The 23,378-nt window shown below is 42.0% G+C and overlaps 1 protein-coding gene across 1 annotated transcript; it reads right to left on the reverse strand.

The window, feature by feature from the left end:
- Positions 1–1,798: 1,798 nt before the first annotated feature.
- On the reverse strand, positions 1,799–6,357 carry LOC125917613 (translation initiation factor IF-2-like). The gene is made up of 2 exons (XM_049623763.1): positions 5,351–6,357; positions 1,799–2,135 (listed from the first exon to the last, which is right to left on the reverse strand). The coding sequence occupies exons 1-2, from the start codon at positions 6,355–6,357 to the stop codon at positions 2,120–2,122; spliced, it is 1,023 nt and encodes a 340-aa protein (XP_049479720.1). The 3' UTR covers positions 1,799–2,119.
- Between the last annotated feature and the right edge of the window lie 17,021 nt (positions 6,358–23,378).

Raw genomic sequence — 23,378 nt, forward strand, 5'->3', positions numbered from 1 at the left:
CTAGAGAATATTCTGGAAGCATGAAACACAGGCCAAAGAAGATGTAAAAGAGAGTGGCTTGGGGCGGCACCTGGGTGGCTCAGTGGTTAAGCATCTGACTCTTGATATCAGCCCAGGTCATGATCTCTCAGTCATGAAATTGAGCCAGGCTTCACACTGAGCATGGAGCCTGGTTGGGATTCCCTTTGCTTCTTTTTCTGCTCCTCCCCTGCTTGTCTTCTCTCTCTCTCTCTCTCTCTCTCTCTCCCTCCCTCCCTCCCTCAAAATAAATAAATGAACACTTAAAATAAAAAAATAAATAAAAGAAAGTGGCTTATTGGCTGGAAGGAATTAATATGTAAAGTTGATTCACGATAGCCTGGGAGATTTGGTTACAAAGGGAATGTAAGAAACTATAACAAATTAAACATGATTGTGCTCAAGAATGTGGGTGTGGCCTTGTAAAAATTTAAACTAGTCCTTTGAGGTTGACTTTAACTTGTCCTCAGTTTTGATATCTTTGCATTAATAGTTTCATAATACAGAAGCATTGCACTATGCTATTCCAGCTTGTTAAATTTAGTGGTTGTTTGAATCACATCTTTCTAATTCAATTTTCGGTAGGAAACCAAGCCATGTGGCTAAAACATAAATACATAAAATAAGGCATGCCAGGTATGGGAATGTTACGTTTGGGAGAAACTGGGTAAAAGACACATGAGATCTTTCTGTATTATTGTTTTATTACTACATGGAAATCTCCATTTATCTCAAAATAAGAGGATTAATTTAAAAAGGGTGGCACAAGGTCTTATTCCCACTCTCTTTTCCAACTGCTAAACTCTAAGTGGCCAGGACCTCCTCCCTCGATCATACACAAACCACTTTTATTAGTTTCTTTATGCAAGCAAATACAAACATACACTATTACTCCCTCCACCCTCTAACCCCTCTCACCCCCACCCACTAATAGTGGCATATTTTGCTCTGCATCTTGCTTTTTTCCATGTAACAATGTATTGGAGATTTTTGCATACCAGTGTATTAATTTAAAAAGAGTATTCTAGGGACGCCTGGGTAGCTCAGTCGGTTAAGCATCTGATTTCGGCTCAGGTCATGATCTCACGGTTCGTGAGTTCAAGCCCCATGGGGGACACTGTGCTGACAGCCCTGAGCCTGGAGCCGGCTTCAGATTCTTTGTCTTCTCTCTCTTCCCCTTCCCTGCTCACGCTCTGTCTCTCTCTCTCTCTCAAAAAAAAAAAAAAAAAAGATCAGGTGCCTGGGTGGCTCAGTCAGTTAGGTTAAGTGTCCGACTTTGCTCAGGTCATGATCTCACGGTTCATGAGTTTGAGCCCCACATCAGGCTCTGTGCTGACAGCTCGGAGCCCGGAGCCTGCTTCAGATTCTGCATCTCCCTCTCTCTCTGCTCCTCCCCCATTCACGCTCTGTCTCTCTCTCTCTCAAAAATAAAAAAAATATAAAAACAAATTTAAAAAAATTAAGAAAAAAAAGAGTATTCTATATAGACAGGGCTTTCCTTTGAGGTATTCTTTGGATAAACCATATTTATTTAGCCAGTCCTCCCTGATGGAAATCTGCATTGCTTCATCCTTTTGTTATTAAAAGTAATGCTATAAGTACCCTTGCAGATATATTTTTGTCATCTTGATAGATGCCAAGTGCCTCCATAGAGACTGAATCTATTTACATTCCCAACAGCACATATGAAAGCCTGTTTCCCCTAAGTCTCACCAATATCAATACCAATGTTATCAAACATTTAGTTTTCTGCTGATCCAATCATGAAAAATGACATCAGTGAGTTTTAATTTGAATTTTTATCCCATTCATGAGGCTGAGCATCTTTCTATATGTCTAAAAGCTATTTGCTCATTTAACCAATATGCTGAAGAATAACAATGTTACAAGATTTGTGATGAGAAAGCTGAGTTTGAATGTCATATTGGAAAAAGGTCCTCCCAGGATTATGGTTCTTATTTAAAATGCAATGGCTCTTAAAGTGTTCAACGTTGTTAAGAAATTCCAGAACATCAGATTGGTTGAACAATGTCATCATGTAAAAGGGGATCATCCTGAATACATCCATATCGCTGATCAATGACCAATGACCTTATCATCCCTAAAGGGATATTGCCCTAGGGGAAAAAAAATAACAGTATCAATAGTGAATGCCCAAGAAATATGAATTCAACAAATATCAAAAGCCTTCATGGATCTTACATTCCAGTGAGGGAAGACTGATAATCAAAGTTAAGGGGCACCTGGGTGGCTTATTTAGTTAAGAGACCGACTCTTGATTTCAGTTCAGATCATGATCTCACCATTCATGAGTTTGAGCCCTGTAGCAGGTCAGCAGGGAGCTTGCTTGGGATTCTTTCTCTCCCTCTCTCTCTGCCCCTCCCTTGCTCATGCACGCACTTGCTGTCTCTCTCTCAAAATAAATAAATAAACATTAAAAAAATCAGTTAATCATAGAGTTTGTTGCAAGATGATAGATGATGCTATGGTGAATAATTAGACTAGATATGGGGGATCAGCAACACTAGCGTGCAATTTTATTTTATTATTTTTTTAAATGTTTATTTCTTTTTGAGAGAGAGAGCACGAGTGCAGAAGGGGCAGAGAGAGAGGGAGACAGAATTCGAAGCAGGCTCCAGGCTCTGAGCTGTCAGCACAGAGCCCGACGTGCGGCTCAAACTCACAAACTGAGAGACCATGACCTGAGCCAAAGTCAGATGCTTAACTGACTGAGTCACCCAGGCCCCCCACATGCAATTTTAAATAGGGCAATAGGCTTTACCAATATTTGAACAGAGGAGGAGGTAAAGGAGAAAGCCTGACAGTACCTGGAGGAAGGTACTCCATCTGGCAGAGGAACAGTCAAGGCAAAGGTCATGAGGAGGTGGTGTGCCTGACATGATCAAGACACAGGAAGGTGGGCCAGTGTGCTTGGAGGGAAGTGGAGGGAATGAGGGTAAGGCAAAACAGGAGACAAGGACAGTAGAGATAAGTTATAGGAGATAAGATCGAACATTGCTGGGGCCAAATGGATAAACCTGGTGTTATTCCCATCACTTCTTGCTCTTAATCTAAATCTTGCCTTTGCCTCAATGACTTAGTTTTCTAGGAGGGACAGAGATGATCTAGTGCTCTAGCTGCTCAAGTAGGCAGGAGAGCAGACAACCTAAACCGCCCCCCACCCCCCACCCCAGCACATGTGGACAAGTGCTTTATAGGCTGTTGGCTCCGGCAACAAGGTGACCATCTTCAGCCTTTTTCTCCTGTAAACCTGCTTTTCCTGAAGGCTTCCTTTCCTTGTTGAATTTAACACCTGCTCTTTGGACTGTCTGTGATTTGAGCATCTCACAAGTGGTTCGCCTTGTCAGCTCATTTCCCCATTTTTTTTTTTTCAACGTTTTTTATTTATTTTTGGGACAGAGAGAGAGACAGAGCATGAACGGGGGAGGGGCAGAGAGAGAGGGAGACACAGAATCAGAAACAGGCTCCAGGCTCCGAGCCATCAGCCCAGAGCCTGACGCGGGGCTCGAACTCACGGACCGCGAGATCGTGACCTGGCTGAAGTCGGACGCTTAACCGACTGCGCCACCCAGGCGCCCCTCATTTCCCCATTTCTGAACGTCTTCCATTTCAAGTTCACCTTGGGGTGCTATGAATCACAACTACCTCGGACATCTCCACAAAGACTCAAGCTCTGCCTCTCACCCCTTCACCAATAAGTACCAAATATTATCTGTTCCTGACCTTTATATCCAGGACAAACACAGCTACTATTTTCTCAATAAAAAGCATTGTAGGGAGAGAAACTCTTCCCTTTTACAGGAGTCCAAGAGGATCTATCCCACTTCAGAATCAAGAGAAACCAGACAATGCCATGTGGGACTGAGATGAGCCATGAGAAACCAAGTCCAGGTTTCCGCAGGGTGCAAGGCCTGATGGGAAAGTCTCCTTGATGCGTGGAACACTTCTTAAGTGGGCAAAACCACTGTTAACTGCAGATTTGCTTTTCTGCACTATTCTCCACATTGCCTTCTTCTTTGCTTCAAACTCTAGTCTCCTCTTGCCTCACCTTGTTTCCCCTTCCTGGCCCACAAACATAACAGAATGTTGCTCACCACTCAGCATGGCTGCAGGAGGGAGAGGCCCTACAATCTCTATAACCATCAAGTGGTAACAAACCTTGGTTGTCACCAACTTTACTATTCCCTCACCAACCAATGCAGGTTACACCACTTGGATAAAGATGGATCCTTCTAATGTTTAAGGAAGGCCCATTGCCATGGTCTAGGCACAGAGCTGGGAGGCATTTGAAAAGGATCAAGACCGGGGCGCCTGGGTGGTTCAGTCGGTTGGGCGTCCAACTTCAGCTCAGGTCACGATCCGTCTGTGAGTTCGAGCCCCGCATCGGGCTCTGGGCTGATGGCTCAGAGCCTGGAGCCTGCTTCCAATTCTGTGTCTCCCTCTCTCTCTGCCCCTCCCCCGTTCATGCTCTGTGTCTCTCTGTCTCAAAAATAAATATTTTAAAAAAAATTAAAAAAAAAAAAAGAAAAGGATCAAGACCTCCTGGGCACCAATGAAGTGACCCTCAAGAAAGGTAGAGGCCAAAACTCACCAAAAAAATCCCCAAAACCAAAAAACAAACAACAACAAAATGGTACAATGGCAACACAAAAGATGTCATAAGCTGCTGATAATTTGAGGGCTCTGACTTTGGGGGTGCAGTATCCAAAGGGATCTTAGGCAGCTCCATCCAGGAATGCTTAAGCCTGACTCCCAAATCCTTGGAAGTGAGACAAAGTGTTGCTTTTGGCATGGGACGGACTTGGGTGTGAATTCCACTTCCATCATTTCTAACTGTGACATCAGTGTCATATTGATGATATTTCAACATCTGCTTAAACTTGGTTTCCTTGTATGAAAAATAGTCGGACATCCATCACGAGGATGCTGGGAAGGAAGCATGTGAACTGTTTTAGCACACACCTGGATCTGCCTCTTAACACACTCAATAAATGGCATCCATCAGGACCCATTCTTCCTTCAATACCGCCCAAGAAGCATCTTCCAGGGATTCTGTCCCACAGTCCGTTGGAAGTTCTACCGTCTGTCCTGGGCCCCTCCCGACGCCACTGGGTTCAGTGTTCAGGGTAAAGTCAGAACCGCCGGGCTCTGCACCCGCGGGCTCCCTACCGGTCCCGGCCGCCAGGAGCGCGCTCCCCCGCGTCGTCGGACCTGGGTCTGCCCGCGGGACGGCTGGGTCGGGACCCTTTCCACCGCAGCGACAACGCCGCCCTCTCTGCCCGGCCCCGGGCCCCCGCCGCCCAGCCCTCACCTGATGTAGGGGAGGAAGGGGTTGACGTGCCCCGAGAGCACCGCGACCACGTAGGAGATGATGAAGGCGGCGGACGACCAGGTCACCAGAAGAAAGGGCACGAAGGCCATTCCCCTCAGGAAGCACAGCATCGCGCCGCCGCCGGGAGGGCGCTGCGCCCGGCGGGGCCCGGCGCGGGACGCGGGGCGCGGGAGTCGCGCACGTGCTGGCCCGCAGGCGGCGGCCGGACGGGAGGCTCCGCGACGGCGGGGCAGGCCCGGCCTCGGACGGAGGAAGGCGCGGAGAGCCCAGCGAGGTGGCGGGCGGCGAGGCGGCCGGCCGGGGGTGGGTGGGGCGCGGGCGGCCCGGGCTTGTTGCGAAACCGGTGAAGTCACAAAACGGCGGCCCCCGCGGGCTTGGAGGCGCGCGGCGACCTCCTCGCGGCGCCGGACTCCTTTCGCTTTTGGTTCGGACTCGGCGGGGGTCGGCGCGGGAGGGCGGGGATGCCCGGGGCCGTCCCAGCCGGCCCGGCCTCCGCAGCTCTTGAGCAACTCGGGAGAAACGATCAGGACCTCCCGGGCCCTCCTTCTTCCCTCGGAGTTTCCGGGATGCTGGGCCTCGAACCCCAGGGGCTTCCCCTCCGTGGTACGGCCACCTGCCCGTCGCGGGGGGGAGAGCGTGGCCCCCGCGAGGCGACACCCACCCCATCCCGCGGCTGCCGCTGCTGCTGCTGCCTGCAGGGGTCGGGTCAGAAGTAGGGTGACGTTCGCAAACTCACGGGGCACGGACGTGACACCCACCTGGATGCTGCCCACAAGGAAACCTAGAGCGTGGAAGGGGCCCGTGGGAGTCCAGGTCGGACTGACTTCAAGCGGGGCCCGAAGCGGCTCCTTGTGCGTCACAGTTCTGCTTTCCCCTAGAGCAGACCTGGAGTGTTTCCTAGAAGTTAGATTTCCCTTTCCCCGCTGACGGATCAGGGTTAGCCCACGCTGGGAGCCATGACCTAAGATGAGTAATGGGGACCTCATACATTTCAAACACTGAGAAAAGAATTTGTGTCCTGTAGGCACTTGTGAGCCCTGGTGATTTTGAGGGATAGTTTATAGATTCTGAGCCCGGGGTCTGTGTCGGAGGTCATGGGGGTCTCATGGGGACCAAACGTGGGTTCATTTCAGTCATATAAACATTTCTTGGGTGCAAACCCTGCTAGGGGACAGGATGCAAAGATTAAATAGTACCATGGGGCCTAAGAGACTGACATCAAAATTAAATAAAATTACATGGAATATTACATAGAATATTTTTTAAAAAGGAAAAGAGGCATGTGCAGAACTGACAGGCCAGCGCTCAGAAAGGTATTAGGGAAGTCTTCCTGACAGATGATACTAGAGTTTTCGAAAGTAAAAGATTGCTAACCAGACAAAGAAAGGGGAGAGTAGCATTCCAGGCCAAGGAAGCAATAAGAGAAAATGCGTAGAGTGGTGTTGCTTATATTTCTGGAACTAGAAAAAGCACTCACATAAGTGTAAAGCAGAGAATGGAGAGGTGGGCAAAGAGGCCATCTCACAGGAGCCCTGGTAATTATTTTTATTTCACTTTTTGTTTTCATTTTTGCTTTGTGGTAGTGAGGAAATTACAGGAATATGGACAGCCCTGTATCTCAGATCACTGTGGCTGTGGGAGGAGTGACCACCATGTTGAATAAAACAGAGGCTTTAAATTAAGGCTTTTAAAAATCAGAAGAGCTGTCATCCATGGTAACCCCCCTTACATCCGCACCTTGGTTTCTGCTTTCTGTAAACCACTCTCTTCCCTGGTCTTCCTTCCCTTTCCCTATGCCCTCCTTTCCCCCCACTCTACTACTGATTCATCTGATTTTTTTAATGTATATTTATTTTTTAATGTATATTTATTTATTTTGAGAGAGAGAGAGAGCACGAGCAGAGAAGGGACAGGGAAAGAGAGAATCCCAAGCAGGATCCATGCACCAGCATAGAGCCCACTGAAGGGCTCGATCCCACAACCATGAGACCGAAATCAAGAGTCAGACACTCAACCGACTGAGCCACCCAGGCGCCCCTGATTCTCTGATTTTAAAATACCCTCCCTGGGGCGCCTGGGTGGCTTGGTCGGTTAAGCATCCGACTTCTGCTCAGGTCATGATCTCACGGTCCATGAGTTCGAGACCCGCATCGGGCTCTGTGCTGACAGCTCAGAGCCTGGAGCCTGTTTCAGATTCTGTGTCTCCCTCTCTCTCTGCCCCTCCCCTGTTCATGCTCTGTCTCTCTCTGTCTCAAAAATAAATAAATGTTAAAAAAAAATTTAAAAATAAAATACCCTCCCTGAGGCAGAGAAATTATGACATTAAATATAACTCAACTGATCACCTTATCCTTTCATTGCTTATGGTTGCTTAAGCAACCCAATTGGCTAGTCATTGTTAATACAAACACAATAAGAATTGTCTGACAATAATAGTAATAGATATTTTGTTTTTTAAAATAAGTACGTATACATGCATATATTTAAAATAGGTATATAACTATAACTGACCATTTATACTTCATATGGGGTCAAGCAGCTCTGAGAAGCACAGTGTTGCTTTCCTTTCTATAAGCCTTCCATACCATACATCATGAAACACCCTCTCCTTGGAATAGCAAAGTTTATGATAGGAATGCAAAAGTCCTGGAAAACAACCTTACTGGTGAAGGAAATCAGAATATGTCACTTCAAAACATGCCTCTTTGACATAATTATTTTGAGCTGAAGGCAATTAATCAGCAATAAAAACAGGAAAATTTCTCTACACTCCTCCTTTCTGTCTAAAGGCAAGATATAAATTTCCTTTGCTGGAGATAGCTCTAAACTCAGCCCAGAAGTGCCACCAGAGGAATCTGCAAACTTTGCTCCATTGGTTTCCCCTCATATATTTACCTTCCCCCGGTTTCTGCCCGTGAAAGCCTAAAACCCTTTCCTTCTGTCCTGTTATTTCTAAGTTGATTGTTCCTTTGTTAAGATGCTATACAAAGTTCTAGCTGCCACTTTGAGTTACCCATCCCTGAGTGTCTCCCACATATATAGTTGACCCTTGAATAACACAGGTTTGAACTACACAGGTCCACTTACATGCTGATTTTTCTTTTGAAGAATAGAGCACGGTGCATTCTTGTAATTTTCTTGACATTTTCTTTTCTCCAGCTCACTTTATTGTAAGAATAGAGTATATTACACCTATACACACAAAATATGTGTTAATAGACTGTGTATGTTATCAGTAAGGCTTCCAGTTAACAGTAGGCTATTAGTAGTTAAGTTTTTGGAGAGTCAAAAGTTATACATGGATTTTCGATTGCATGGGGGTTGGTGCCCCAAACCCCACATTGTTCAAAAGTCAACTGTATATGAGATATACATATTAATAAAATTTGGTCTTTCTCTTATTAATCTGTCTTTTATTATAAAGAGACCCAGCCAAGAACCTAAAAGAGGAGAAAAAAAATAATTCTCCTTCTCTACACTGTTAGGATATTTTTTTAATTTTTTTAATGTTTTATTTATTTCTGAGAGAGAGATAGAGTACGAGTGGGGAAGGGGCAGAGAGCGAGGGAGACACAGAATCCGAAGCAGGCTCCAGGCTCTGAGCTGTCAGCACAAGAGCCTGATATGGGGCTTGAACCCACGAGCTGTGAGATCATGACCTGAGCAGACGAGAGATGCTCAGCTGACTGAACCACCCAGGCGCCCTCTTTAGGATTTTTAATGAAAGTTGTGCTTCTCCCCTTGAATTAATTCCTGACTTTCTCTCTTTCAAAGCCACACTGACTCAAAGTAAGGATCTGGTTAGACTGCCCTTTTGAAGATGAAGACATTCTTCCTTGGTGACCACAATTTGTTGAAAGTATGCTTCCTGATCTAAATAATTTTCACATGAGCACTTAGGTATCATCTCCCTTTTATGGCTGAGGAAATAAGGCTCAAATTCATGGAGCTAGTTAATGGAGATGCAGAATTTGAATCCAGACCTATGTGGCTCAAAAACTTGTAACCCTAACCATTGTGAGGAACTCTCACTCTTCAAATTCCAAAGCTCTAAAATTTTAGAAACTCCTTATGATATATGCAGTTATCTTTTATTATTATGTAAGTATTTATGAATACATTGGATTTGAAAAACATTTCAAAATATTACACATTATTTAACAGTAAAAATAAGAAGCATCTATAGAGAAGCATCTACAATTCTCTGCCAACAAGTCAACTTTCCCAATTTCCTAATTATCATTTGGTTCTTACTCATAGGAATATTCAAAATCAAGTTGTAATTACAAATTTGTAGCTTTATTATCTTTATGTATTAAATATCTACTCCATGTTATTATAATTTTTGGGTTACTGGTTTTCATTACTCTGTATTTGTCCATTGAATTAATGCACTATACTTCACTGCCCCCAATACTAAGCATGTGTATTAATCCAAGTACTTCCCTATTTTAAATAACATTCTACAAGCATCTCAGTTGTTTCGGTATTTCTTTTTTCCCTTAGGTAAATTTCCATGAGTGGGATTGCTGTGCCAAAGGGCAAGATGAACATTTTAAAATCTGTAAACATCCTAAATTATTTGAAACTATTGTATCAATTTCATTGCTTCTAATAACCTGTGTGTAACAGTTTCATTATATATTACCTGTCTATATTTTTAATGTTATATAATACCTATGAAATACTACTTGAGACTTTAGCATACTTCCTTTTAAAGTTTTGATCCCTTATTTCACTGTTGTGATAGAGACCACCAGCTACCCAGTGCAGCATCCGTTTTTCCTTTCTCCTTAGTAATAAATCCCCAACTTAGAATGGACACATTTTGCCCCCACACAAAAGGATTACATTTCCCAGCTTCCCTTGCAGCTAGGGGTGGCCGTGTGACTTGGTTCCGTCCACTTATTAACATATAAGTGTTATATGATAGAAGAAGGCTGCTCAAGGGAAACTGACTTGCAACATAATGGGATGGCTAGATTCCAGCAGCCATCTTGGACTATGCAGTCATTGACCTTGAGGAAAGAAGCTGTAAGTGAAAACAGTGGAGCAAAAAGATGGGTGTCATCGTCCCTGTTGACATTATGGAGCTGCTGAGGCAGCCCTGATTTTTGTCTAGCTCTAGGCTTCTCTTATATGAAAGAGAAATAAACTTCCACTTTACTTAAAACACTATTATTTAGGGAATTTTCTCTTACGTGTAGCCACAACTAATACTTCCCATATTGGTTATCACGTCCCCTTTATGGTGTCTCTAAATCTCAGGTCCCCAGTTGTCTGATAGGCCATATTCCTAGAAAACTGAGTATAAATTCATTTTTCTAAATACCACCTTTCTAATACTATAATGTATCCTCTTGTAAATTACCCCATCATATATCCCCTTTGTAAATCTAGATTTGCATATGCTAAATTTGCTTAAGAGGCTTATTTCTTCTACCAAGTAATGATAATTTACAAACTCAAACTGCAGTCTTTTGGTTTCCCTCTTAAAGTGTGCTTTTATATCCCTGGAGTTCCCATTTTCAGGCACCATATTAAGTTATCTTAGTTGAATATTAGATATTGTATTTGAAAAATTATTTTTAGAAATATTTTTAGAAATCATTTTAGGTCTTAAATGATACTGGCTTTCTCCAGTGAGTATTCTGTTTACTTCTTACTTGCACCAGGGACACTTGCTATTCAGCATCATCTGAATATCATTTTAGGGCTTGAGGTTTTCTATCCACCCAGATAGCTTGAAGCCAGACTTGTGGTATATATGAGGGCTGGTTGTTTCTTCTTCACCATTCCTTCAGCTCCATAGCCCTGGCCTCCAAGACTTATTACCCTGACCATAACCTATAAGGTAGTTGAAAGCCCTGCTCAGTGGCCTCTTCTGATAACAGATGTCCCTAAGCAAACACAGCCCCAGAGCTGGGCTCACTTCTCTGGATTTCTATTCTTTTGGGGGATGTTGGCCCCAAAACTCCTCATAATTTGGTTAAATCTTTGATACTTCTAGGAAGATATTTTTATATTTCCCCAGATTTTTCATTTGTCTGAATTTCCTAGTCCATCATTATTAGAAGAAGAAGCTGGGGTACCGCATTAGGGCCATTTATTTTACTAGAAATATAGCATATTTTTTGCAAAAGCAACAAAAAAAATTACAGTTCAGCAACTTGGTCACTTGTCATTACCCAGCTCTTTAATACCAGATAAAAAAGTATAAAAATTAGCACTATAAATCCCATTTCCCTCACCATGTATTTATTTATTGTATATATTTTTACCTACAGGCAGTAAAAACTTGAATTATTTCTCCATTCTAAAATTTGCAGTATCCTCTCTCCTTGAATGTGGACTGAACTTAGTGATGTGCCTTTGAAGCCTACAGTATGGAAGAGAAATAAAGTATCTCTACCAGAGGAGAAATCTGGCAGATACCACATTAACCAGATGACCCAAGTTAACCTGATAATAAATCAGTAATAGATTGATACTCTATATATTATTATATACATATAATAATACAATGTGATGAGAGTTAACTTGATAATAAATCAGTAATAAATTAATACTCTCTATATTATTATACACATACAATAATACGATGTGATAAGAAGAAGGTACATCACCTCTGTGGTATTTTCCCCCAAACCCATACCCACACCATGGTTTAATCATAAGAAAACAAACTGAAGGCCATTCTATAAAATACCTGATTAGTACCTTCTAAGCGTCAAAGTTATGAAAAACAATAAAAGACTGAAAAACTGTCCCATATTAGGACAAAGGAGACATGATGACTAAATGCAATATGGTATCCCAAATTAGATCCTGGAACAGAAAACTTAGTGGAACCTTAGTGGAAAAACTGGAGACATCTGGACAAAGCCTGTAGCATAGCTGATGGTAACATGAGATGTTACTATTGGGAGCACATGGGTCATGTATCATCTCAATTTCTTTGCCACCTCTGCAACTTTTCTATAAATGTAAAATTATTCCAAAATAAGTTTAAAAGTTACATTTATTTACTCCTAGATCAATGTTAAGATCTCATATTTAAAACCTCACACTTCATTAGTCACCTTATGATGATCATATTGCTTTTCTAAATTATATTGTAAAAACAGAAAGCATATATTGTGGCAGAAATGATTAGATGTTCACCTAGAAAGAAGGTTCCTGCTCCTTTTTCGTTGTGTAGCTCTTGCTGGGAAGGAATTTTCTCAGACACGGACTTCATTTCCTCCTGGTGGGATCATACTAGTTCTTGCCAATGGAAGATGTGAGTCATTCTCCAGTACAGGGGGCAAAAAAGTGAGTATGCCTTTTTTACTTTCTCTCCTCCCCCATCAACTGGCTAGATGTCAGTGCCCATGATGACCTTGGAAGCCACATATTATGGATTGAGACTGTCAACCTAGGTCCCTGAACAACTTTGTGAAGCAATGCACTCCACCCAAACCCCCACACCCCACCATTAAGAAGCACTCTTCTGGGCCTTTTCATAAATGAGAAACTGAAGCTTTTAAGATTTCTGGGTCTTTCTACTATAGCAGCTCACATTATCTTAACTAGGATGTACATCTACTTCACTTGAGTCTCCCACCTTCCCTAACTCATCTGAACTAGGTTGACCTTACATGGTATTTCCAGATTCACAGAGTCAGGTAGAGGTTAACAAACATTGCTATGAACAATAAACACAGGAGAACTAAAGTGAATAAGAAGTACTGCAATTCAATACATTTAGAATTAAAATAGCATGTTTTTCAATGCATGGCAGTGGCACAGGGATCTTTCCACCCAAGTGGCATGTCACTATCGTTCTTCCAAGAGCCCTTGGAAAAAGTCCAATAAATTTATCGGAGTGAATGTATGTTACCATTGCTTGGAAAAAAAGGGCACACATACCAACATGCACCATCTCTTTTAAAAGCACTATATATAAGTTGTCTCCTTTTTATGATCAGGAAGAAACTTAAAATATGCTCTTAGGGTTAGGGGTTAGCTGGAATCCCTTCCCTGTATTCCTGCTTCTGGCACAGGGATATTGTCACCATGGGGATGTCATGACTCAGTCTTGGTCGCTGTGTGAATGGCCCACTCTGTGTGTGTGTGTGTGTGTGTGTGTGTGTGTGTGTGTGTGTCTTTATTATAGCAGGGACCCCTGAGTTATGAATGCATTCTGGGCCCTGTTCCCAAGTACAGAAACCAGTCACCCATCTGTATACAAAGGCAGGAAATTTCAACATGTTCTCAACACATTTTGAATAGGACAGAAATTACAAAGTGAGCCAGATTTTTCTAGTGCCTAAACTATACTCACTTGTGCATAATGAATCCTTAAAGACAAATTGTTCATTTTCTTTTTAGATTGTTCATCTGGCAAACTTCCTTCAGGATATTCTCCAAAACTGTAAACTCCATAAGGACAGGACTTTCTGCTTTTTTCACTGCTATATTCGCAGGTTTGGAACAGTGCTTGACATGGGTAGTTTAATGAATATTTGATGAATGGATTCACCACAGCAGTGACCTGCTTCAGGATGTCTCCCCTAATACTCCCAAGGTCTGACCTCTGTGCCACTCCTATGCATTCAAAAACATTCTGGGCTACTTCTATTATATATTCTATTATATATTCGACTAAATGTCCATGATGTTAACTTGTCAGTCTACCCACTAGACTCTAAACTCTTTGTGAGCAGGAAATGAATCTCCTTTATTTGTATCTCCAGTGCCAAGCACTGACACAAAATAAATGATTAATAAATGGCTTTTTGTGACAAAGTCTATAGATACATGCTTGATACCAGCTTAATTGTACCAGCTTAACAGCTTTATACAATTGTATATACAACTATATGTACCATCAACATATTCACATCTCTTAAGAGGTGCTATTAATCCCATATCACTGAGTACAGAAATCGAAGCTGCAGCAAAGGTTTAGAAATTTCAGTTACTCAAAGGGAGAGAAACCAGAGCCTTTTGTGTGAGTGATACCAGTTAGTGAAGATAACTGATCATTACAAGTTACTACATGTTTGGGCAATGATACCAGATACTTCTTCAGTTTCAGAATATTTTCTGGTAGGTGTTTTTATGCTACCAGAGATAAAGAAGAAAGAACACATGGGAGAAATTTGGGAATTTCCATTTTGACAATGAGGGTGAGAATTTCTTGTAAATTTTAAGAGGTCTTTTTTTCTCCCTTCCCCTTGATACTTTCTAAATTAACTTGCAAATATAGGAACTCATATGACCTGACTTTCTCAGTTTAACTAATCTAAATCTCTATTTATGGCAACAGTCCCACATCGGGTTTTATTATGAGGTGCAGTTCATGCTTTAGTTACCACTATCTATGGAAAAACTGAGGTATGATACTCATGTTTACTATGATGTCATGAATAAATTTCTCTACACAGTAAAAATATTACAGAAGAGTGGGGAAGGCTTTGTCAGTTTGATAGCCTGACATGAATTACACAAGACTTGAACATGTCTGGGATAATGATGGAAAAATCAGGACACCAGGCAATTATTTGCCTCCCCCATCCAAAAAAGAAAGTAGTAAGAGGTTAGAGTGGGAGAGAGCCAAAGCATAAGAGACTCTTAAAAACTGAGAACAAGCTGAGGGTTGATGGGGGGTGGGAGGGAGGGGAAGGTGGGTAATGGGTATTGAGGAGGGCACCTTTTGGGATGAGCACTGGGTGTTGTATGGAAACCAATTTGACAATAAATTTCATATATTGAAAAAAAATTAAAAAAGAAAGTAGTTTTTTTGAAGGAGGCATTTCTTTTATAATTATTTTACTTAATTAATAATCAATATCTTATTGAAGAACCAACTATCTAGGATTTGTGCTTATTTCATCCAATAAACATTGATTGAGGAGATACAATTTGTCAGATGTTGTGCTTTGTGATTAAGAATAAAGAGAACACTCAGTGCCTGAAGTCAGAGTCACAGAGTTCAAATGAACTTAGTTTGCTTGGGGGATGAAAAGAGGTCTACGGTGACTGGAACACATGAAAATAAGGCTGGGAAGATTGTGGTGATGACATTGTGAAAGGTCTTCCGTTAATATGCTAAGATGTTTGAACACAACCTGGGAGCAACCTGTGAGGAGAAGGTGAGTAGAAGACATCATTATCAGATTTGTTGTCTCTGGTGAAAACTTCAGCAGGCTCTGGGTGCATGGACTAGAGATATCACTGGGGATTAATGACAGGTGGGGCTTTCTAAGAAATGCAAAAAAGTAATGTAAGGCAGTGGATTGTGGATGGAGAAAAAGGATTTGGTGAACAATTGGATGAATGGAATAAGAACTGAAGAGGAGATGGGGTTGGTTTCCTCCTGCAGAGGCTCAGGGCATATTAACCCTTAACTAAGCCAGGGAACACAAGAAATATGGAGGATTATGAGTTCGGTTTTAGATATACAACAGTTTAATGAGTAAGATGCTTGTAGGATACCTAGGTGAAGACAACTGATAGCTAGTTGGAGATTGACTTGGGAGGCATCAGTGGACAGGAGGTGGTACACCACTAAAATATGTGAGATCATCAAGGGAGTATATGCTGTAGTGAAATCCAGCATGAGAAGAGGAAAGATTGGCTTGGGAAGATACGAAGTCATTGACAATCTTTATTAAAAAATATTTCAGTACAGTGGTACAAATAAAAGTTGGATTGCATTGGACTGAGGAGTAAAGGCAGTAGGTTCAGAATTCTATTCTAAGATGATAGGTACAGAAGTACACAAATACATCATGGGGAAATGCTCATATTTATGGGTTAGGATGGATCGTACCCAAGGGAGAGAGAACTGGAAGATTTCCTAGTTCAGGAAGTAAGTGATGAAACAAGGTCATGGAAGAGGAGAGAGAACAGGAAAAGGGAACGTCAACAAGACCTCTTGCTCAACTATAGACCCCAATAGTTAAAACCAGAAGTAGACAAGACTGCTGCTGACTCATGCTCTAACTTAACCCCATTGTGCTTTTTTTTTAAATTTTTATTATGTAAAAAAAAAATTGTTTAATGTTTATTTCTTTTTGAGAGAGAGGGCACAAGCAGGGGAGGGGAAGAGAGAGACGGAGACACAGAATCCAAAGCAGGTTCCAGGCTCTGAGATGTCAGCACAGAGCCCGATGCAGGGCTTGAACTCACGAACTGCGAGATCATGACCTGAGCCGAAATCAGATGCCCAACCGACTGAACCACCCAGGCCACCCAAGCATTGTGTTTATTTCTTAATGCCTTTCCTTGAGACACTGATGAAGACATTTTGCAATGACCAGAACATTCCAAACACCAGAACAGAAAAGCCCTGATAGCACTGGAGTGCCTAGAAGAGCACATCCCACATGTCCCCTTCCCTGCCTATTGTGAGAAGTAAAGGAGATGAATCATTTTCAGAAATACCAAATAAAAGCTTTGCTGTCTAATTAACAATAGGTTTACAACCTATTGGAAATATGTAAGAACCCCCCCCCGCCCCCGACACACAACGGAGTCCCAAAACCTAGGACACTTCACTTCCTGATTATTCTTCCTGTCTCTATTTCGTGGGCTTATTTTTGCAGGCTTTGCAATGAGCTTGAGCTGAAGAACAAAGGGAGAAGGGACTGAAAGTCTTTGTGTCACCTCAGGGAATGTACATTTGTTCCAATCAGACTACTTTTTACCTTATGTGGGCATAGGCGATATCCGGATAAGGCTGTAACCTCTGTAGTACTCAGCCAATGAGGAACCAGGGAAGGGGCTTCCATGCTAGGAGATAAATTGTCTGCTGTAACTGCCCCGAGTATGCTTGTCCATCAGACACCTGCTTTTGCAAGAATGTTGCTTAAAGCCTCACTTCACTGTGCTCTGAGTCTTTGCATCCCTCCTTTGATTGGGTTGATGGGCTTATTTCTAACACCCGTATTTATGGGCTCAACTCATACCAACCCCCTACCCATGATCACTCACTCACTGCCTGCTATCTTGAACTTTGGTTCCTGCCAAATCCAGTTTTCTGTTTTTCCTCAACTCCATCATTGTTATTTGTCATTATCACCATTATCATCCTAATATTGAGCTCTAATGTTTATGGTTAAAATTTTAAATATTATACCTCAGCTGTATAAAATTGTATAGCTTCTTCATTTTCTATAGTTAATCTAAAAAAGGTGGGCAGGGGTGAGGTGGGAGAACACTCAAATTTTCTAGTTAAAGGATGATGTAACTGGTTTAATATTGTAGAAATACCTCCCCCAAATAGTTCTTTTCTCTGTAATCTGTTTCCTTCTCTTACAAACATTCTTAACTTCAAGGCTTGGACAGTTTTATTTATTTATTTATTTATTTATTTATTTATTCATAAATTTATTTATTTTGAGAGAGACAGAGAGAGTGAGAGTGGGAGTGTTGCATCCACATGACTCCTAAAACAGAATGCTACAGGCACCAGTGACAGTCACAAAAAAGTTTATTGCAATGAAAGGCAAGGCCAACCGATCGGGCCGGACACTCTTGACCAGAATGTGGTCATGAACAGCCAGGTACAGAGTTCTTATAGCCGACCACATCTCTTATCATCACCTGGGAACAAAACAAAGAAATAGTTCCCAGATGGGGATGGAAACAGTTCAGACATGCCCTTGTCCCAATCCAATCAAACACTAATCCAGTTGATTTTCCTTGAACTTTTGTTCCCTTGATTGATAGGACAAGGCTGTTATCTCTTAATCTACAGTGTTAAAACAAAGCTGTTATTTCTTAAGGCTACAGGTTAGCCCAACACTACAATTTAACACTTACAGGGGGTGGGGTAGAGAAAGAGGGAGAATTTCAGGTAGGCTCCAGGCTGTCAGTGCAGAGCCATGCAAGGTTCCAACTTACAAAACTGTGAGATCATGACCTGAGCAGAATCAAGAGTCAAACATTTAACCAACTGAGCCATCCAGGTGCCTCAAGCCTTGGACTGTTTTATTGGCTCAGAGAAAGGGAAAGGAACTAGCTTTGGATTAAGGAATATAAGGGAGGAAAAAATAGTTTTTCCTCTACCTATTTTAGGTTCTCTGGCTGGGGCCTTGAACATGAGACTAACAAAAGACAGATTAATAAGAGAAAAGCAAACAAGTTTATTAACATGTGCATTGAACAAACATATGGGGACACTCACAGATAAACAAATCAAAGTGGTACTTGGGATTTTGGATTATATGCCATTTTAGGCTAAACAAAGGAAACAGGGTTTGGGCCTTTTGGATGAGAGGAGGTAAGGAAAATGCAAGTTATAAGAAGGTGACCTGGTAAAGTATGGTTAGGGAAGATTGTTTAGTAAGATTTGCTATGCAGATTTACTGAGTGCTTGCAGGTTGGTAAGAGTTGTGAAGTATTCCTCTGTCCTGCTTCCTTTTACAAATGGAAATTTCCTTTATAAATGTAGCTTTCCTTTACAAAAGGAAAATTTATACTCTATTTTGGAGTTTTTCCTTTATCTGCTGTTTCTCAATGGCCTTTAGCTCAAAATACTCCATATGCAGTGGCATACTCTGATGCTCTTCAGGAAGAAGGGTACTCTTGGGAAGCCACCTGTTGTCTACTGGTACAGGTTGTGGAAGATGTGGGAGAAGAGATTAGACATCAAGACCCTTGCTTGGCACACAGCCCAAGCTCCCTGCTGAAACTTCAATGTGTTGTAGTTGATTAGAAAACTGTTAAAAAGGGGCATCTGGAAGGTTCAGTCAGGTAAGCATCTGACTCTTGATTTCGGCTCAGGTTGATGAGGGAGCATAAGGCAAGCTAAGAGCAAAGCACAAGCCAACCCTCCCCTCACCACCCTCTGCCAGGTGGGATATGTGTGATATTCCTTGGACACTCCTGGCTACCCAAGGACAAAGGAAAGGACAGAAAACAAATAGTTAAACTGATGAGTTTCCATCAGTTTACAAATATCTTAGTAAATTGCAAGAAAAAGGCAATCTTATCAATAGCCTATCTCCAGGAACTCCCTATTATCTTAATAATGCTTTGCTAGAGGGAAAAACAACCTTAGCTTGACAATACCTAGGCCTCCAGTAAACTGCAAATCCTCTTTAGCATAGGAAAATCTCTTTAAGAAACTTTCTCTTGACTTTACCTCTCCCAACTCCACAGTGTATAAGCAGTCACTCTGCACAACCCCAGTGCAGCTCTTCCTGCCCATGGGTCCTGTCCCTGTGCCTTAATAAAATCACCTTTTCGCACCAAAGACGTCTTAAAGAATTCTTTCTTGGCTGTCGGCTCCAAACCCCCCCCAAACATCCCAAAATCCCATCGATCAAGGTCATGATCTCATGGTTCATGATACAGTTCGTGAGATGGAGCCCCGCACCAAGCGCTGTTAGTTATCCCAGAGTCTGCTGGGAATTCTCTTTCCCTCTCTGCCCCTCCCCACCAAAAATAAATAAATAAACTTTAAAAAAAAAAAAAGGTGTTAAAAAGAAAATTACAGGCCCAAAATGGTGTCACTTAAGCTAAGTCTCCAAACCGGGGCTTACTACCTAAACTTCTAGTAGTTTCAACCTCTCCCAGAAATAAAAGTCTTAACTAATCAGTCGGGTATTTTCTGATAACACCAATAAGGTAATTTGTCACATGGACTCTTTCCATTCCCCAAAGGAATAATGAGGTAATCTACCTAGTAAGGCTCCTGCCCTTTCTCCCTAATGGACTGTGACCTTACCTGCAACAATCCTTTCTCCTGCTAATAACATTCTTGTCCCACCCTCCTTCCTATAAAAACCTTCTATTTTGTATGGCTCCTTGGACTCCCCTCTACTTGCTAGATGTGATGCTTTCCCATTCATGAATCACTAAATAAGGCTAATTAGATCTTCAAATTTACTCAGTTGAATTTCTTTTCTTTAACAAAGGGGAAACCATGGTTTGCAGTGAGGAGATAAACCAAATGCAAAGGTGTCCTGGCTTTTTTTAAAGGAGAAAACACCACTCAAGAGTGTCCCTATGCCTGCTCAGAGTGGCTGCAGGTATGATAGAAAAAGATAGGATGGAATAGGCAGAGACAGAAAGACTAGGCTCTGAGGTCCTTGGGTGGGGAAAAACACATATTTTGGAACAAGGCTGGGAATGTCTGACAACAGCAACCCCCCCTCAGGGGTAAGGTTCCTCTTAAGAATGTAACAGACACCACCTACTCCCCTTTAGGCATCCTTCAGGAATTTGACAAAAGACCTAACTAAAAATAAGTAGTAGGCCATAAAACATATGACCCACAAGGAATTATATGGCCATGGACCACCCCTCATATGACTGGGAGAAAAAATAGGATAAAATAGGCAGAGAAGGAAAGGATAGGACCTGAGGTCCCTGGGTAGGGAAAAACACATACATTGGACATACGTGTCTGACCACAGCAAACCCCCGCAGGCTTAAGTTTCCTCTTAAGAATGTAACGAATCCCACCTACTCCCCCACAGGTTTCCCTCAGGAATTTGACAAAAAGACCAGAGTATGGCCTTAGGCCACCCCTCACACAATGGAATTGAGCCAATCAGAAGTGGATCACCCAGAACCTAGAGCTATTAGGCCAATAAGGGTGGGACCTGAGAGGGAACAGGGGCGAGGGGAGAGCTAACCAAAACCTTATAAAACCCTTATAATACCCCTTATAAAACCCCTTATAATACCCTTGCCTATTATAGCGTGGGCATTCACTTTTGAATGTCCCCTCTCCAGAAAGAAAGCTTTCCTACTATTCTTCCTTTCTAATCTTATACTCTAATAAACTCTTGCCTGTTGCTCATTTGTGTCCATCTCTTCATTCTTCAAAGCAGTGAGACAACGGATCCCAGGTATTATGGTAAAAGATCCTACAACACAGGGACGCAACAATAGTTGACGAGACAGAAGGAGCCTCCCTCGATGGCTTGGATGGAACCAAATCCCCCCTCCCTCATATACTTTTAGAAGTGGAAGGTAATTGAGTGGTAACCTGCCTTGGGGCCACCACGAGGAAAGAGGTGTAGGAGCAAGAAGTGACTTGGCAACCTCTGCCACAGGTCTGACAGAGAAAATGCCTGAGTTCTCTAAGGTAGGGCCAAGGGGCTAAGTCAGCATTTGTAGATCACTGGGCCCAGTCCAACCAGGAGTACAGGCCAATAGTCTAAATTCTGCACATTCCAACAGCAAATGTCCCCAGGGTCTCCACAGACATTGATTGATATCTAGGATACTAATTTGAGGAAGGTCTTTAAGACCAACAAATGTTTCAGAGCCTACAGAAAGATCCACTTTGGGACATAAGGACTTCTTCTTCTCACTAAGAGGGTACACGGCTTTTCCCATTGAACTCAGACACCCTGAAAAGTAAGAAGGGGAGGAAGGAGGAAATGGCTTTGATGTAGAGTTACAGATTAGATTATTGAATATTTACCCAGCAAGAGACAGTTTAAACAGCACACACTAAGATAACTTTACTTGGCAAGTTTAACTCTTGTGGCATCCCATTTTACTGCTTCCCTTCTCCCTCCAACCAAGTGGGGTGGAGACTAGTGAAAATGTTTAGATCAATTATGAATGAAAGGGACCTACTATTATGGGTCAGAGAGGCTATTATTATACCTATTTTACAGATGAGAGAATGAGGTTCAGGGATAGTAAGAGGGGATGCGTTATCAAATCCACACTGATTGATTCCAGAGACTCTTCTCTTGAGGAGTTCTCTATCTTCTCCCTGTAAGTCAAATAGGATACTTAATGAAAGGTAAAAGTTTCAGTAATCAATTGATTAACTGAGGTATGTATACCACCCTAAACTTTTATATCTAGGAAAACCAAAACATCATTCATTCATATACCAAATATGTTTTGAGGGCTTACTATGTGTCAATCCCTGTGCTTAATGCTAGATATATACTGTCAAGAAACTGTGTTTGACAAAATGAAGGTGGTCATCCACTAGGAAGTCATGATCTTTTGCCCAGTTCTTGAGCCTGAGTCAGTTATCAGATCTGGTCCTGGTTGACTGAAGAGGTGGCCAGGTCACCAGGAGGAGGAACCCTGAAACCCCACCACAGGAGTATTCTATAGTGATTCTCCCAGTCCTTCCTCAAGGGGACATACGGCCATCCACCATGGTGGCTGTGTACTGGAGAAAGAGGAATTCCAAAAGGTATTCGAGGGCTATCAAACGCAGGGGTGGAGTTGACACTGATATTTGGAGATCTGAAGCATTATCATAGGATGGTTTCCTGTTTTGTTTTGTTTTGTTTTTTTTAGGCTTTAATTTAACAACAGGCACAGCACACATTTAACATATATAACTAACAAATATTTCTTCTTAGAATCTAGATTTCTTTGATGTTATATAATGTGTCATATGTCAAAACAGGGTTTTAATTGGGTTTAGATTTCCTGGAGGAGACCAACGTGGTGCCTAAGAGAAGGTAACACTTCATATAAGGGAATAGCTGACTCAATAACAAGGGTGGTTTTGGTGGTAGATTTGTATAAAATTTCAAGATAACTAATTCTTTAAAAAAGAGAAATAAATACATGGAAGAACATTCCAGGGTTCTGCATGGGAATACTAAATGCCTTAAAAATGTCAACGCCAGCATTGGAACTGCAGAACACCAAAAAAGACAGAAAAAAAAAAAATTAAAAGCAGCCAGACAGAAAAAACAGATTACCCACCCTTAACTACTGATTTCTAAACAGTAACAGAGGAAACTAGATGAGTGTGGAAGGATACCTCCAAAGTTTTTACAGAAAACTCTTTTGAGATAAATTGAGAATTTTCAGATAAACTGAGAATCTTTATCACCACTAGACTTTCTCACTAAAGCAATGTCGAAAGAATGTATTTCAGAAAGAACAATGAGTACAGAAGAAAGATCTGAGATTGAAAAAAGAATGGAGAAGATTAAAACTATAAAACATGTACAGCATTTAACTCAAAACAAAAGAAGTCTATATAACTGGAGAAAAGTCTCATGTGCACGAATTG

This window comes from Panthera uncia, unplaced genomic scaffold (genome assembly GCF_023721935.1).
Source record: "Panthera uncia isolate 11264 unplaced genomic scaffold, Puncia_PCG_1.0 HiC_scaffold_209, whole genome shotgun sequence".
Classification (NCBI taxonomy): Eukaryota; Metazoa; Chordata; class Mammalia; order Carnivora; family Felidae; genus Panthera; species Panthera uncia.